Genomic DNA, 14023 nt, shown 5'->3' on the forward strand with positions numbered 1-14023 from the left:
AGGACACAAGTCCAACATACGTTTCTTACCTAACCAATTCATTCAACACCGTCGTCGCCGCGAACCATTCCTTCAGCTTCTTCACTACAGACCGTTCCGCCAATCACGCACCGCCGATTACACACACGTTCATCCCAATTCATCTATCCACACCGTCTTCTGTCGTCGCAAGGAAACTACATTATCAAACACCCTTTATTCCTAACGAAAAGACAGAAAGCGTTCACTAGAAGCTCGACTAATTCCTACACCAGTCGTACCAGAGTTCATTATCCCTGTCTCTCTCCGTCCTCCCCCGAAGCGCGGCCCAGCTCAGAAGTTCTCCTTGCCGTAGAAGAACCTCGTCCCGTTCGGGGTGGTGTACTTGTTTGACATGATATGGAGGTCCTTCCCAATCGGAGGCGGGCCGCAGAAGAACACACCAGCGTCGGTATCAGGGTGCTTGTCGACGATCTGCGTAGTGGTCAGCTCAAAGCATCTGAACAAGAGAGCACGTACACCCTGGAACACCCTGTCCCAATTCGGGCGGCCATAATGCGTCGGCGCGCGGAGGGAAGTGATCGCGTCCCTCTCTGCACCAACCTCCTGTACGATGATGTTGTTCATATCATCTTCCTTCATCTTCGTCGTGAGGTAGATGTTGATCTCGATCCTGCCCTCCGTGTCTTGCTCCTCGATCGCGTGCAGCAGGCTGTGGAACCATTCTGCCATGCCGAAGTCGCGGATGACCCATACGAAATAGACTTTACTGAGCCGGGTGCGCTTCTCCCGGGAGAGGTTGTTCATCCTGTACCAGATAGACTTGAGGATAGACGCGAAGGGTGTGACGCCAATACCGCCTCCGACGAGGAGGGCGACCTCGAAGTTGAGGTAGTCTTCAGAGGCAGAACCGAACGGTCCGTCGATCATGATCCGGGGAAGGACACGGTTGAGAGGCGGGTTCTGGGCAGTGCCAATTACGCGGGTGCCGTCGCCTGAACCTTTCTCGGACTTTTCCTTGCGGTCAAAGTCGCATCCGACAGCAGTGGCGAGCGCTTTGGTAAAGTCACCAACAACACGTATGTGCACGGAGATGTAATCTTCTTCCGGGGCGCTGGTTACATGTCAGAGGGAGCATATATGCGCCGAATGGAGACGTACCTGGTGAGAGTAAATGGATGCCACTGGAAATGGCTCACCTCGGGACAGTTGATGAAGATGTACTGTCCTGCCTGGGTCTTCGTGCGCTCCTTCTTGATCTGCAACTCGACGACCATGCTCGGGTGCTGGATGACCTTGCTGATATATGTGACGTGCCTGCTCCTCACTTCCCTGAGGATACGCTCGCTGACCCAGACGACCCCACCCGCGAGCCAGTACTTCCAGAAAACACCGATCGTTGTCCAGCTGCAGTATGGCGGCCTGTCGGGCTGGATCATGCAGAACATGCCATGCAGTTGCCAGAGGATGAAGAAGGGGATGAAGAGGTGGTGGGTGTACCAGAACCGCTCGAAGTGCGCGCGACGGCGTTTCTCCATCGCGTACCAAACCATGATCACAAGGAAGACGGTCATGAACCATCCTGTGAGGCCGGGACCAGTGGCGAAGTTTGCAAGCAGGAACCCTTTGAACCCCGTGTTGGTGGCCATCCCGAACCGAGCAAAGTTAACCATATGCGCAGCGATGTGCACAAAGGTGAAGAAGCAGATGCTCCATGCGACCGCTTTGTGGAAGGTGATGTTCTTGTCGAAGGGGATGATCTGGTTTAGCGGGGTGCGACGCAGCATCGAGATGAAGTTACGGCAGACGGGGAAGAGAATGAAGATGATGTCGACGTGCAGAGTGAGTGCGGCAGAACGGGCGATGGCTGTATGCTCGTCAGCACTGTTCCAATGTGTATGTAAGGAACGCACGATAGGTAACTCCGAACGTCGCACGGGCATTGGTGAGGTTATCCTTGAGCTGGTAGTTAAACAATCCAAAGAGGAGGACGATGATATGGAGGAGGACAAAGACGCCGAAGAACATCCTCTTCCCGCCCTCGTTCACCATCCACACCTTGATCCTGTCAATCATGCCCCATGCACCCTGGGGCCCTTCGCCCGACGCCCACTGAAGGGAGCGCATGAGGGGCTGGATCCTGTCCCGCTCCACCTTGTGTTTCGCCGCGTGCGCCGCCAGCGGCGCAGGTGTGAGGGGGATGTTCGTGTCCCCCGCGGATCGGGCGGGCATAGTGAGTACCTGACCGTCACCGCGGTACGGGAAGATAGAGTCGGGAGGCGGAGAACGGTCTTTGAAGTCCATGTCGCTGACGCGAGAACGCGACCTGCCGGGGAGAACGAGGGTTTTTGTTGGCATTGTTACTTATAGATACTGTTGAAATGGGCCGCCCAGCGGCAAAGGAGTGAGAGTAAGTAAGCAGAGAAGGGGGTATCGGCACCTCTTCGTCGACGAACGAGGGAAAGGGACGAAAGAGTAGAAGCGGGTTGACCGTGTATTCATGTACTTTTCGCCCTTTGACTCGTAATATTCGAGAACCCATCGCCGTCGTCGTTCGCATGGCTGACAACGACAACAGAAGAAGGGACAAGGACGTCGCGACTGCCGGAGAGCAACCATATCACTGCCACTCTCACTCCCTCTGGCAACGGCCCCCGGCTGCTTTGACAACTTGAATATTGCGCAGCTAAAGGGATAGGATATCATTCTAATTCAGTGTTCATTATCCATCTGAGGAGAGAATAAACGAATCCACAAATGGCACCACTTCCACCTTGGATACCACAATCATCCAGCGCTCATCGTCCAGCTGCGCAGTCACTCACCGCAACCTCACGCCAATCATATCAACAGGAACGGCGATACCTCACCTACAGGGCTAGACTAGACCCACACCCGCAAAAAATCTGGTGCGGATCATTGGCTGATCAGAATGCGGAGAGGTATTTTGGACCGCAAGAGTTGGATGAACCAAGCGAGAGGATAAATAGCCTGAAAGTAGCAGATGGTTATAGCCTCTGTATCTGAAGAAGTGTCTGATCCGCCGGGAACTTGCTGCCCAACACTGTTGCTACGCACTGGGGTAGATCGATGGTCTATTCATAGTGCTTTCGTAGGTTTTCATCAACTCCTCTGATGGTCGTATTGTTGATGCTGACGATTACGTGCAGGACGTGCGTAGACGCACTGATGCTTCCCAGCTGTATTTTAAGCAAACGATCTCCTCTAATGGTTGATACAAATCCAATTTTATAGTATGGTAACCCTCATTCGAGTGACTGACATCGCGACACGACGAATCTTCATCGAACCACCTCTGTATTCGTATAATGCCCTGCAACCAAATGGAATCAGAAATCTTTGTTGAACATACTAAGTGAGAAAGGAACATGAACGGTATACAATCTCTTTCTAATCAGACGCAACCCTCCTAATCGTCCTCCTCTCTCGATCACCCACGACCTTCACCTGTCCCTCGACCTCCAACCCCCTAACGACCTCGGCAAACTCTGCCTGGTCAACCTGCACACTACTCTGCTGACCCAACATCCTCACCGCCTCTGTCCACCTCACCCCCCGGCCCCCGGCTTGGGAATCCAGCAATGCGAGCACAGCACGGCGCAGGTCTCCCTGCATCCGACGCTGTTGTTCCCCTACACCGGTGTTGATGAGCTCCATGTCGATCAGGCCTGTGCGGGGATCGGTCGCGCTCGTACGGAGCGCTTCCTGCATCAGCCTGTTCCCCTCTAGGACATCTTCCACTTCTACCTGGTCGGAGAAGCGCATCCGCGCGTGCGCTTCAGAGAGGCGGATCATACTCTCCAACTGACGGGTCGTGGCTGTTATCCTGCGCTCCCCTGAACGCGGGTCTTCACCCAGCTTACGGAGGTCGACATAGGCTCGGACAAGGGCTTCGGAGGCCGCAGCAGTGATTTGAGGATGGATCTTCGAGCGTGCGTAAGAGATGTAAGCTGTAAGGAGTTCCACGGGCTTCAGAGAATCAGGCTTTGTACTTTCACCAGACTAGGAACTTACAATAATATCCGTTCCTCCCGTCTCTGGCGCATCCTCAAGATACAGGCCAACAAGATGTTTCGCCAACCTCCGATCCGCAACTTCGTCAACTTTATCAAGCACGAGGTACAAAAGGTCAAACCGCGAGAGCAACGTGGGGGGCAAGTCGATATTCTTCGTTATCGGCCACTTGACGTTGTACCGCGATCCGACGGGGTTGGCAGCGGCGAGGATAGAGGTCCGCGCGTTGAGGGTGGTGATAATCCCCGCTTTGGCAATCGAGACCGTTTGTTGTTCCTGTTCCATCCTCAGCTCCTGAGCCCAGCCACGGAAAGGGAGAGCTTACCATGACTTCGTGCAGAACGCTCCTGGTAGAGTCGGACATCTTGTCGAACTCGTCAATACAGCAAACCCCGCCGTCACTGAGCACAAGCGCTCCAGACTCGAGAACGAGCTGCTTCGAGTCTGGATCGCGGGTCACATATGCTGTCAGACCGACCGCGGAGGAGCCTTTCCCAGAGGTGTAGACACCGCGAGGGGCAATTTTATGCACATACTGCCGCTTGTCAGTAGTGCTTCTCCACCTCCGAGGAAGAGCTTACATGCAAGATCTGACTCTTACTCGTACCGGGGTCACCAACAAGCAAAACGTTAATATCCCCCCTATACCTCGGCCCTCCCCCTCCACCACCCCTAGTGATACTCTTATTCGTCCCCCCAAACAGCTGGAGCAAAATCCCCTTCTTCACGTCGTCCATCTCCCAAATACTAGGTGCCAAGCTCCGCGCAAGGACGTCGTAAATATCCGCTCGGCGAGAGAGCTCAAGCACCTTCTCCTCTATTTCTGCCGTCCTGGAGAGACCGTCCACGCCCGCTTCTGCCCCTGCCGCAGAACCGGCCGCATGTTCCGCCTCGTCGGCTTCTTCCCCTCCTACGCCGATGGCCCCAGGGATACGCCCCTCGCTCCGCGTCGACTGGTCGTATCCCAGGCGTTGCGCGTTGGCTCGCTTGACGTGTACGATATCCAAGTAGGTCTTGAACAGGGACTTGATAACCCGCTGACGGGGGTTGACACGCACCGGGATGGAACGGAAGATGCCCGTGACGGTGAGCCTGTCTCCAGGCTTGGATAGGTCGACAAGCTCGTCATACACGCAGAGGGAAACAGTATGCGGTGTCTGGCCATCAGGAACCTTGTCTGAAGCAGTCTTAGTGCTAGCTCTAAACGTATAAGACGCATATGCACATACCAGGCGTCTCCTGTAGCCTTATAATCTGCCTATCCGCGAATTCACTCCGATTATGGATGAGACTCATAGTTCCCAAGCTCTGGCAGACGTCCCGCGGGCACCGGGAAGGCTCTTCGATCCTCCCCCGATCGATTTCCACCTGCACGGTATGCGAGCAGATAAGGCAGCGGAAGAACGCTTGCTTCATATCTGGTATGATGGGGGTCGCGCGGATGACAAGGCCTTTGATCGAGACGAGCTTGTCGGTGTCTATACACCGTGAGTAAGTCTCCCCTCTCAGTAGGAACATACATACCACTCGGGTTCAACTCGCGCATGTTGACAGCATCGATACCGAACGGCCTGACCTTATACACCTTCCCCTCGATCTCCCTAATCTCCTCCTCTCCCAAATCCCCCTCCATACCCTGCATTCCATTCTCCTTATCCTCAGCAGCAAGGGATATCATCGCGTCCTTCAGCGCCGTATCCATAACAGGGATGATTTCCTGGGGGTACTTCAACAGCTGACTATGCAGTTTCCTGGTCGACGGCCAAGCGAGCAAGTTCTCCGCGTCCAAGTTGAGGTTTGTCTGTCCAGTAAGACGCATCTTGCGCAGATAAGTTTGATACAGAGGCACTTCCCCGTCCTCGGGGTGGGCGAGAGGGGGGTGAGCAATTCCCCTTGCAGCATCGTGCGCCCTCCGATACTTGGGCTTAAACTCGCGCAAAAACTCCGAAAACGTCTTCATAGCCTCCATGATACTGACGTTCGTACCCCACACCACGCTGGTAACATCGTCAAACCCGCTGGACGCGGTTTGGGCGTTGGAGAGGTGCGGTTCGGGTGCGGCGGACGAAGGAGGGTATAGCTGGGAAGAGGGCTCGTGTGCGGGCGTGGCAGGCGTGGCAGGTACGCGGGAGGCGCGCGCGTGGGCTTGGGCTTGAGACAGCAGGTGGGGAGAAGAAACGGAGTGGATGTCCCCTCTCCTTGCGCGCCTTTGCGTAGGCGTCTGATCACCCGAGCCCTGTGCAGCTGGGGACCTGTAGAGTGTCAGAATTTTCACACGCGAGTAGTAGAGGGGACAAACGAAGGAGGGAAGAACAGCGGCTCTGCACTGCTAGTAGGCATCTGGCTGCCTCTAGGCGTCCTCCCCGGGCTCGAACTCGCGAACGCCAGTGGGCTGCTCGTCATCCCTCCCCTCGGGCGGTTCTCCTTCCCTGCCAGAGCACGACGGGCGAGTAAGGACCCTGCAGGAGAAGAGGTGGGCCTGGAACGCTGGGATTTGGCGGGAGAGGAGGAGGGGAAGAAGAGCGGCTCTTCTTCTTGTTCTGGGGGAGCCATGTCCACGTCCGACTCTAGACGGTAGTGAGGACTCGAGGACATCTTATCCTAATTATTGTAGATGTTTGAAGCAAGTATTTGTTTGTTAGACTTGGAGATGACCGTCAAGAGCAAGTTGTGCAGAGCAAAGAGATGGCCGTCAAGAGCAGGGTGTGCAGAACAGAGAGATGACGAGCAACGAACGCGACGCGACGCGTCCAACATGTCAGCACAGCCACTTACGCGACCTCGGCACATTCCTACATTCTTCCATTAGTTTCTATTTAGAACGTCCTTCCACGTACTACAGAGCACAAGAGGACAAGGATATGTTGTAGAGCAATTGGTATATTACCAGCCCCGCTAAAACCAGAGAAATGAAGAAAACCTAAAGGAGCGACAGTGGGCCCTTGCATTTATACAAAGGGCGTCAAGAGACGAAACAAACACAGCAAGAAGTGAACTAAAGTGGGAGACTAGGAGTATGGGAGGAAGCAGCGCGTGTCGATCGGTCGTACAGCCATGCAGAGCATGCGGGAAGGACCGGCCCTTCCCCCGCATGCTCGAGTCCGTTTTCTCTTCTGTTCTGGGCGACCTACAGGGACAGGGCAAGGACGATTGCGGCGAAGAGTGCGGCGCCGATGTGGGTTGCCGAAGAGGGAATAGAGATGCGAGGGAAGGCGGCGCTCTTCGCTGCCGCGGTGGCGTTTGTCTTTGCACCGCTGGCGGTAGGGGAAGGGGTGTTGCTCGCTGGGTGCGTTGACGTCTGCGAAACGGGGGCAATGCTCGACGCGCCCGGGACAGCGGCAGCACCAGTAGCACCATTAATCTGCGCCTGGACGCTGGCATTGAACGTCCCCGTCATACCGGTCATCGTGAACCTAGCAGAGAACTGCTCGTAGGGATAGGTAGGGTTCGTGGTGTCCTTGACAGTCAAAGCGGTGAACCGGATGAAGTAGGCGTTGCTGTTAGGCCCGATGGTGGGGTCGACGGTGAACTGGATCGATGCGGTCGTGGCGACGTTTACACTGCCGATGATCATCTGGAGAAGGGTTTGCTGTTGGCTGTTTCCCTACACACAGACATGTGAGTGAAATCGCAGAATCAGGGTGAAAAGGTTGCATACAGCGTAGATTCCCACGCTCGCATTACCGATCTGCGTCAAGCTGGGCGAAGTGCCATCGTCCTCCCAGGAGATGGTAGCTGTCTGACCGCCGGTGAAGGTCGTGCTCGCTACGGGGTTGGTGGCATAGATGGTCGCAAGCGCAGTTTGGGCCGCGAGGAGGAGGGCGAGGACGGGTGTGAGGCAGATGGACTTCATTGCTAGTTGTTGTTAGGGTGGTGTAATGTAGGTTTTCTTCTTTGGGGGCGATAAGGAGAGTAAGAGTAACTGGTGAAAGAGCGACAGTAGCTGATAGCTAAACGATGGTCAAGAGGAGGAGGAGGAGGAGGAAGAAGAAAGCGTGTAAGAATCTGCGAACAATCCGAGACGGGGATGAAGATGTGTTTGTTGTTAACCAGACCGCTGGATGGGTCACCCTGACCTTATACCTAGCGGAGTTCCAATTCTCCTTGTGGTGGAATGTATGTAATTTTTCTCCCGTGGAACAGCACACGGAAACGGAGTTGTGCCTGTCACATGTCACACAATGTATGCACACCGTTGCTATTCTTGGCGTCGTAAGTTATTTGTCCATTTGTACCTCCAATCCTTCATGTATGTACATCCTCTACTTTCATCCACTATACCTGATAGACCACCTCACACCTTCTTCTGCTCTTCACCAACCTTACCCTCAGCTACAACAGTCCCATCCAATTCCTTCACAACCTATAAATATCCGTCCATAATTAGCATCTTCTAAAAATAAAACATACGTGGAAACGTCACATACCTCTTCCTGAAGCTCACGTAGTCGTGCCTGATCCTTGCCGATAAGGCTCACCGTCACACCCACTCTGAAATCCGGGTAACTGCCGACCCGAATCCCCTCAGCCTTGGTACGGTTCGCCAACTCCGTGAGGAACGGAGCTATGGACGATTCTGGGCGACTGCGATTCCCATCAGTTCTGCCCACAAGAGGAGAAGACTAAGAGAATCGCACTTGGTGTGGATGAGGTGCCGGAAGGGACGCTCGCTCGACGGCGGGAGAGGGAGATACGGCGTTAGCCCCATGAGCATCTCGTTGAATAATCTCGGTATGCCCGGGAAGATGCACAGCTTCCCTTCCAGTCTCAAGACTGGCTGTTTACTAGCATAAGCAGGTCTGATCACGAACTTCCCATAAGTATACGCACCACCCATAGGTCCTCATTACAGAACAGCACCTCCCCTCCGCTGGGAAACAGTGCCATCCTCAACCTCGCAGTCTTCTGCTCCTCAGTCTGCTTGCTCACGTCATACCTCCCCTTTGAGAACTCCGTCATCCGTCTTATACATTCCTGGTCATGTACGAGGTCTTGCTGGAAAGCTTTGGCCAGGGATTGGTAGGTGATGTCGTCGTGCGTGGGGCCTATACCGCCAGAGGTGATGACAAAGTCATACAAGGAGACCATCCGGCGTGCGGCTTCGACACTTTACTCCACGGACCAGGTCAGCTAAATGGGACGTATGGGAAAAGGCAGGCGCACATGTCCTCCTCTTCATCAGGCACAACCTCGATCCGCTTCACCTCGATCCCCAAATCGAAACAAAACTTTGCAAACGTGTTCGAGTTCTTATCATGCGTCTTGCCATTCAAGATCTCGTTCCTGCCCAAGCTCCAGCTCAGCTGCCGATAACGTCGGATGGGGAGGAGGACACACCCGATGATCAAGCACCCAGCAGTACGGATGAACTTGCCTTCTCCTAGAGGGTTAGGCGGAATAGGCGTGCGAGGAAAGGAGATTTTTGGCGGCTCGGGCTTAGGAACCGGGGGCTCGACGGCGGGTTCTGGAGCAGTGGACATCTTTCGTGACAACAGTAGGACAGGAAAAGGGAGAGGACGATACCGACAACACTGGAGGTAGGCTAGAGGCAGTTGACGGAGCTGCATCCAGCAGCGTCCAAAGGAGTGTATAGATGGAGGTAAAGGTTGCTTTGTCAGAGGGATGGGATGAGACTGGCTGGCGTGGGAGGATGAGGGTTCGGCCGATGATAATATTTATCGCCATCTAATCTCATTCTTATCCTAAATAATACACCTCACACTGCTTCATCCCTTCGATCTCCAGCAGGAGCAAGCGGCACCGTTTCGTCCCTCTTCTCCTGTCTCCCCCAATCTTCATCCACAGCAGCCGTCATATTCAGCTGCCTCATCCACAGACTAGTCACCAGGCCTAGACCACACAGCCCTGCCGTGATCTTCCACAACATTGCCAGACTTGCGGAGAAGGCGTCGCGGACTTCGTCCTGCAATGGCTGGGCCAGACTGGGGATCTGTGGGATGGCAGCGTAGGCGATGTCCACCCCCTTGGGGAAGAGTGTCCCGAATACCGGGGGGAGGAGACGGAGCAGCTCGTTCTGCAACACCGCAGCGCCTATAGTGACGCCGAAAGTGTTTGCACCATCATGCACAAAGGATAGGAAAGCGAGGGCGTTCGCATTCTGGCTCGCGGGCTGGGGGGCGAGCACAGGGAACTGCGTGCTGATCCAGAGGACGCCCAGGCCTGTGCTCGTGAGCACTTGATAACCCACCCAAGCGGCCGTACTGCTGTCCTTCGTGAGGGTTGACTGTAGCCCGAAACCGATGATGCACACTACCCAGGCAGCGACATTCTGCGTCACGTAATGCTTTGTGACGGTTATGCTGAGCCCGGCACCGATCGCGAAAGGTGCAGTCGTGAATGCGGTCGGGAAGAGCTGGATAGAAGATCCCAGAGGGCTGGAGAGCATACAGCTTTGGAAGAAGACGGGGAGGTAGTAGACATGCAGGATTGAGACCAGGCCGTGTACGAAGGCGCCTGCGAAACCGGACAGGCTCGTGCGGTTGGAGATGAGCGACAGGGGGACCATAGGTTCCCCTCGCATGAGGAAGGCTTCGTAGATCAAGAAAAAGACGACACCGACCAGCCCGATTACGAGGGGGACGATGATCTGGTACGACGACCATGGGTGGTCAATCCCTCCCTGCGTGAGAGCGAGGATCGCTGATGCAGCAGCACCAATGATGATTGTGTTCCCTCTAGTCCTTGTCAGAGCTCCCCAGCATAAACACAGAAAGGACTCACATCCAATCCACCTGCCTGAGCTTTCGCTTCCACGATCCAGGTGGTCGCTTAAGCCGCAGAAACCAGGCAACCATGCCCGCTGCCCCTGCGCACAGCGGTAGGTTCATCCAGAAGAGCCATCTCCATTGTCCTGTCTGCGCGAGCGCAACTCCAATAGGCGGCCCCAGCACACTCGTCACCGCCCACACGCACGCCATGATCGCCTCGTATAGCCCTCTTTCCCTGAGAGGCACGAGATCCGCCACGACGATATTCGCGAGTGCAAGCATCCCACCTCCTCCTATGCCCTGCACTGTCCGTCCTGCGATGGCCGTGTTCATGTTCTTCGCTGCACCTGTCACGACAGAGCCGATGCTGAAGAGAGCTATGAACCCCTCGAGCGTCGTCTGTCTGCCAAAGACGTTCGCGAGGTTCCCCGGGAGCGGTACAATTGCTGTAGAGGCGAGCGCATAGGCGGACCCGATCCAAACGAAGGATGTTGACCCCGGGAGGTCGGATACGATCGTTGGGAGAGCAGTTGCGATACAACTCAGGTCGAGCGCTGCGAGCCAGTTACAAACAGCGAGGGAAACGAAGATGATCCAAAAGCCTAGGTCGGGCTTGAATTTCCCTTGAAGGATATTGCTTGATTCGAGCGCGGCAGGCTCGTCTTCCTCGACAGCGGCAATGATAGTGGCGGGTGTTGCAGTTTCGCCATTGGTCTTGGATTCCTCGTCGACGGTCGTATTATGTGTGGCACCGTAGCTGGGCACAGGAGACGACATGGGCGCTGTTCATGAGCGCGACCATCAGAGAACCCAGAAACTGCAGGCCGCTGTTGTCGGTGATGAACGGACATGAGGGCGTTGCTGCGGCGCGGGAATATCATGATGAAGTGAGCGACAACAGTAAGCGCCAAGGGATTTCGCATCATTATCGATCTCCCACGATTCCCTCACATCATTCCAGGCGCCTCAGATGGTCATTTCCTCCCACTGGTATAGAACACTTGGCAAGGAATATATCTTCGGTGGGAATAACCACTTGAGCTCACAATGTATGAAATTCTCGCTTTCTTCAGCATCAAGCTTAAGCTATTTCCTCTTCCACATTCGGCTGCTCCTGACTAGCAGGAGCGAGCGGTACTCTTTCCTCCCTTTTCACTTCCGTTCCCCATTCCTCATCAACTCCTTCATTCATCTTCAACTGTCTCATCCCTACGCACGTGAGCAGACCGAGCCCCCACAACCCCGCCGTGATTTTCCACAATGTAGACAACTCTCGGCGAATGCATCGCGCTCTTGGTCCTGTAACGGTTGGGGCATGCGAGAGATCTCAGGGATGGCAGCGTAGGCGATGTCTATCGTTGCGGGAGACTTTCGCTGAACGTAGGTGGGAGAAGGCGGCGCAGTTCGTTCTGTAACACGGCGGCACCAATAGTCACCCCGAAGGTGTTGGCAGCTGTGTGGAGGAAAGCGAAGAAAGCAAGGGCGTGCGCATTCTTGCTCGTGGGTAGAGGCGCTAGGACCGGGAACTCGGTGCTGATCCAGAGGACGCCCATGCCTGAACTGACGAGGACTTGATACCCTACCCATTGCGCCGTGCTGCTGTCTTTATGGAACGTGGAAAGTAGGGCAAAGCCGACGATCGAGATGATCCAAGCGGCAACGTTTTGGGAAACGTAGTGCGAGGTGACTGCAACACTGACACCTGCTCTGATGGCAAATGATGCGATCGTCAGCGCAGTCGGTAGTGACTGGACGGAAGAGCGTAGAGGCGTGGCGAGCATCGCGCTTTGGAAGAAGACAGGGAGATAGTGCAGCAGAAGGATGGACACGAGTCCGTGGACCAACGTTCCAGCGTATCCCGAGAGTACGGTGCGATTCGATAACATCGATAGCGGCACCATCGGTTCCCCGACACAGAAGAAGGCTTCATATACCAAGAATATCACCATGCCGAGGAGACCGATGATAAGAGGTACGAGGATCTGGTAGGATGACCAGGGATGGTCGACTCCACCTTGAGTAAGAGCGAGGATGACGGATGTCGCGGCGCCCATGACAATCGCGTTGCCACTACGACATGCTCAGCTCCCTCATCGATTTTGTGAATTGGAAAGATATACATATAGTTCACTCGTCTTAGTTTTCTCCTCCAACTTCCTGGCGGTCGCTTGAGCTTCAGGAACCGCCATACCATGGCTGCTGCTATCCCGCAAAGTGGCAAGTTCGCGAAGAATATCCATCTCCACTGGCCGACCTGAGCGAGTACTCCACCAAGCGGTGGTCCCGCCGCGCTAGCTACGGCCCAAATACCGGAGAGGAGGGCTTCATACAGGCCACGTTGACGGAGTGGGACAAGATCCGCGATGATGATATCGACAAGGGCGAGCATTCCCCCAGCACCAAGACCTTGGATCGTTCGACCAGTAATCATCGTTTGCATGTTCTTGGCTGCACCCGTAACCGCCGAGCCAACTGCGAACAAGGCGATGAAACCCTGCACAGTTGCCTGCCTGCCGAAGAGCTGAGCGAGGTTCCCAGAGAGCGGGAGTATGGCAGTGGAGGCAAGCGTGAATGCGCTCCCTACCCAGACAAACGAGGTGGACCCAGGGAGGTCAGAGATGATAGTAGGCAGAGCGGTGGAAACGATTGATAGGTCGAGGGCAGCAAGCCAGAGTATGAGTGCCAGGGAGAGAATGATGATCCAGAACCCAAGGTCGGTCTTGAAGTCCGCTGGCGGCGGCGGCATCTCGTCGACATCGGCATCGGCGTCGGGGACGGTTGTGACGACCGTCGTACGCTCGACCGCTGTCTTAGGCTCTAGGGCAGAAGTTGAGGTTGACCCATAGTCAGGATGGGTCACGGCGGACATGATCAGATCAGGTCCTGCAGATGGAGCGTTGCCAGCAAGAAAACCTCCAGATTATACTGGGGTCGAACCTCGACGTAGCAGTCCTTGATTGAGATCGTCAACAGAAGAATACAGCACCATCCAAGTGACTGCTGCGGCATAACATTATGTCACGCTTGGCATAGAAGTCGGTGATAAGAAACGCCGTTCGTACCGGGGTTGAGAATACTTCGCATTGATGATTACAATTAACAATCCCTTCGGCACTGTCCGGTGCTAGAAATTCGCCCGGAATTGCACAAGAAATGAATCACAGCTGAGACGCCTATCGTACCAGGAAGGAAAAGTACCATGATGGTCGTGTCGTATACCCGAAAGCAAGCCCATGGTCAGGAAAGTTGAAGGGACAGCCACGCTGGCAACACGCACGACT

General features: G+C 55.0%; 6 protein-coding genes across 6 annotated transcripts; all 6 read right to left on the minus strand.

Annotated features, from left to right (window-relative positions):
- Positions 1–191: 191 nt before the first annotated feature.
- On the minus strand, positions 192–2531 carry DACRYDRAFT_22490 (uncharacterized protein). The gene is made up of 4 exons (XM_040772828.1): positions 1893–2531; positions 1141–1846; positions 499–1093; positions 192–453 (listed from the first exon to the last, which is right to left on the minus strand). The coding sequence occupies exons 1-4, from the start codon at positions 2335–2337 to the stop codon at positions 313–315; spliced, it is 1887 nt and encodes a 628-aa protein (XP_040628206.1). The 5' UTR covers positions 2338–2531; the 3' UTR covers positions 192–312.
- An 859-nt stretch (positions 2532–3390) lies between these two features.
- Positions 3391–6500, minus strand: DACRYDRAFT_94993 (MCM-domain-containing protein; the record flags this gene model as incomplete). Its single annotated transcript, XM_040777257.1, has 7 exons — positions 6314–6500; positions 5539–6266; positions 5244–5492; positions 4596–5191; positions 4340–4549; positions 4015–4290; positions 3391–3969 (listed from the first exon to the last, which is right to left on the minus strand). The coding sequence occupies exons 1-7, from the start codon at positions 6415–6417 to the stop codon at positions 3391–3393; spliced, it is 2742 nt and encodes a 913-aa protein (XP_040628207.1). The 5' UTR covers positions 6418–6500.
- A 725-nt stretch (positions 6501–7225) lies between these two features.
- Positions 7226–7840, minus strand: DACRYDRAFT_44073 (uncharacterized protein; the record flags this gene model as incomplete). The annotated part of the gene is made up of 2 exons (XM_040774554.1): positions 7226–7618; positions 7673–7840. Coding segments are annotated over 2 exons (561 nt in total), but the record flags the coding sequence as incomplete, so codon positions are not given.
- A 385-nt stretch (positions 7841–8225) lies between these two features.
- On the minus strand, positions 8226–9661 carry DACRYDRAFT_22493 (Molybdopterin binding protein). The gene is made up of 6 exons (XM_040772829.1): positions 9352–9661; positions 9178–9297; positions 8845–9121; positions 8652–8791; positions 8442–8598; positions 8226–8377 (listed from the first exon to the last, which is right to left on the minus strand). The coding sequence occupies exons 1-6, from the start codon at positions 9492–9494 to the stop codon at positions 8309–8311; spliced, it is 906 nt and encodes a 301-aa protein (XP_040628209.1). The 5' UTR covers positions 9495–9661; the 3' UTR covers positions 8226–8308.
- Positions 9662–9676: 15 nt separating this feature from the next.
- DACRYDRAFT_22496 (iron permease) lies at positions 9677–11546 on the minus strand. The gene is made up of 2 exons (XM_040772830.1): positions 10756–11546; positions 9677–10709 (listed from the first exon to the last, which is right to left on the minus strand). Exons 1-2 carry the CDS (start codon positions 11517–11519, stop codon positions 9731–9733), a joined length of 1743 nt encoding a protein of 580 aa, XP_040628210.1. The 5' UTR covers positions 11520–11546; the 3' UTR covers positions 9677–9730.
- A 249-nt stretch (positions 11547–11795) lies between these two features.
- DACRYDRAFT_22497 (Mfs1.1) lies at positions 11796–13668 on the minus strand. The gene is made up of 2 exons (XM_040772831.1): positions 12863–13668; positions 11796–12812 (listed from the first exon to the last, which is right to left on the minus strand). The coding sequence occupies exons 1-2, from the start codon at positions 13609–13611 to the stop codon at positions 12095–12097; spliced, it is 1467 nt and encodes a 488-aa protein (XP_040628211.1). The 5' UTR covers positions 13612–13668; the 3' UTR covers positions 11796–12094.
- Positions 13669–14023: the final 355 nt, after the last annotated feature.

Source organism: Dacryopinax primogenitus, assembly GCF_000292625.1.
Source record: "Dacryopinax primogenitus strain DJM-731 SS1 chromosome Unknown DACRYscaffold_10, whole genome shotgun sequence".
Taxonomy (NCBI): Eukaryota; Fungi; Basidiomycota; class Dacrymycetes; order Dacrymycetales; family Dacrymycetaceae; genus Dacryopinax; species Dacryopinax primogenitus.

Coding starts and splice junctions, on each gene's coding strand:
- DACRYDRAFT_22490 (XM_040772828.1), bottom strand. CDS start 2,337: ATGCCAACAAAAACCCTCGTTCTCCCCGGCAGGTCGCGTTCTCGCGTC. Junction 1,094..1,140: donor CATCCATTTACTCTCACCAG/GTACGTCTCCAT, acceptor ACATGTAACCAG/CGCCCCGGAAGAAGATTACA. Junction 454..498: donor GGGACAGGGTGTTCCAGGGT/GTACGTGCTCTC, acceptor ACCACTACGCAG/ATCGTCGACAAGCACCCTGA.
- DACRYDRAFT_22493 (XM_040772829.1), bottom strand. CDS start 9,494: ATGTCCACTGCTCCAGAACCCGCCGTCGAGCCCCCGGTTCCTAAGCCC. Junction 9,298..9,351: donor GCTGGGTGCTTGATCATCGG/GTGTGTCCTCCT, acceptor GAGCTTGGGCAG/GAACGAGATCTTGAATGGCA. Junction 8,378..8,441: donor TACGTGAGCTTCAGGAAGAG/GTATGTGACGTT, acceptor GGATATTTATAG/GTTGTGAAGGAATTGGATGG.
- DACRYDRAFT_22496 (XM_040772830.1), bottom strand. CDS start 11,519: ATGTCGTCTCCTGTGCCCAGCTACGGTGCCACACATAATACGACCGTC. Junction 10,710..10,755: donor CTCAGGCAGGTGGATTGGAT/GTGAGTCCTTTC, acceptor GACAAGGACTAG/AGGGAACACAATCATCATTG.
- DACRYDRAFT_22497 (XM_040772831.1), bottom strand. CDS start 13,611: ATGTCCGCCGTGACCCATCCTGACTATGGGTCAACCTCAACTTCTGCC. Junction 12,813..12,862: donor CTAAGACGAGTGAACTATAT/GTATATCTTTCC, acceptor AGCATGTCGTAG/TGGCAACGCGATTGTCATGG.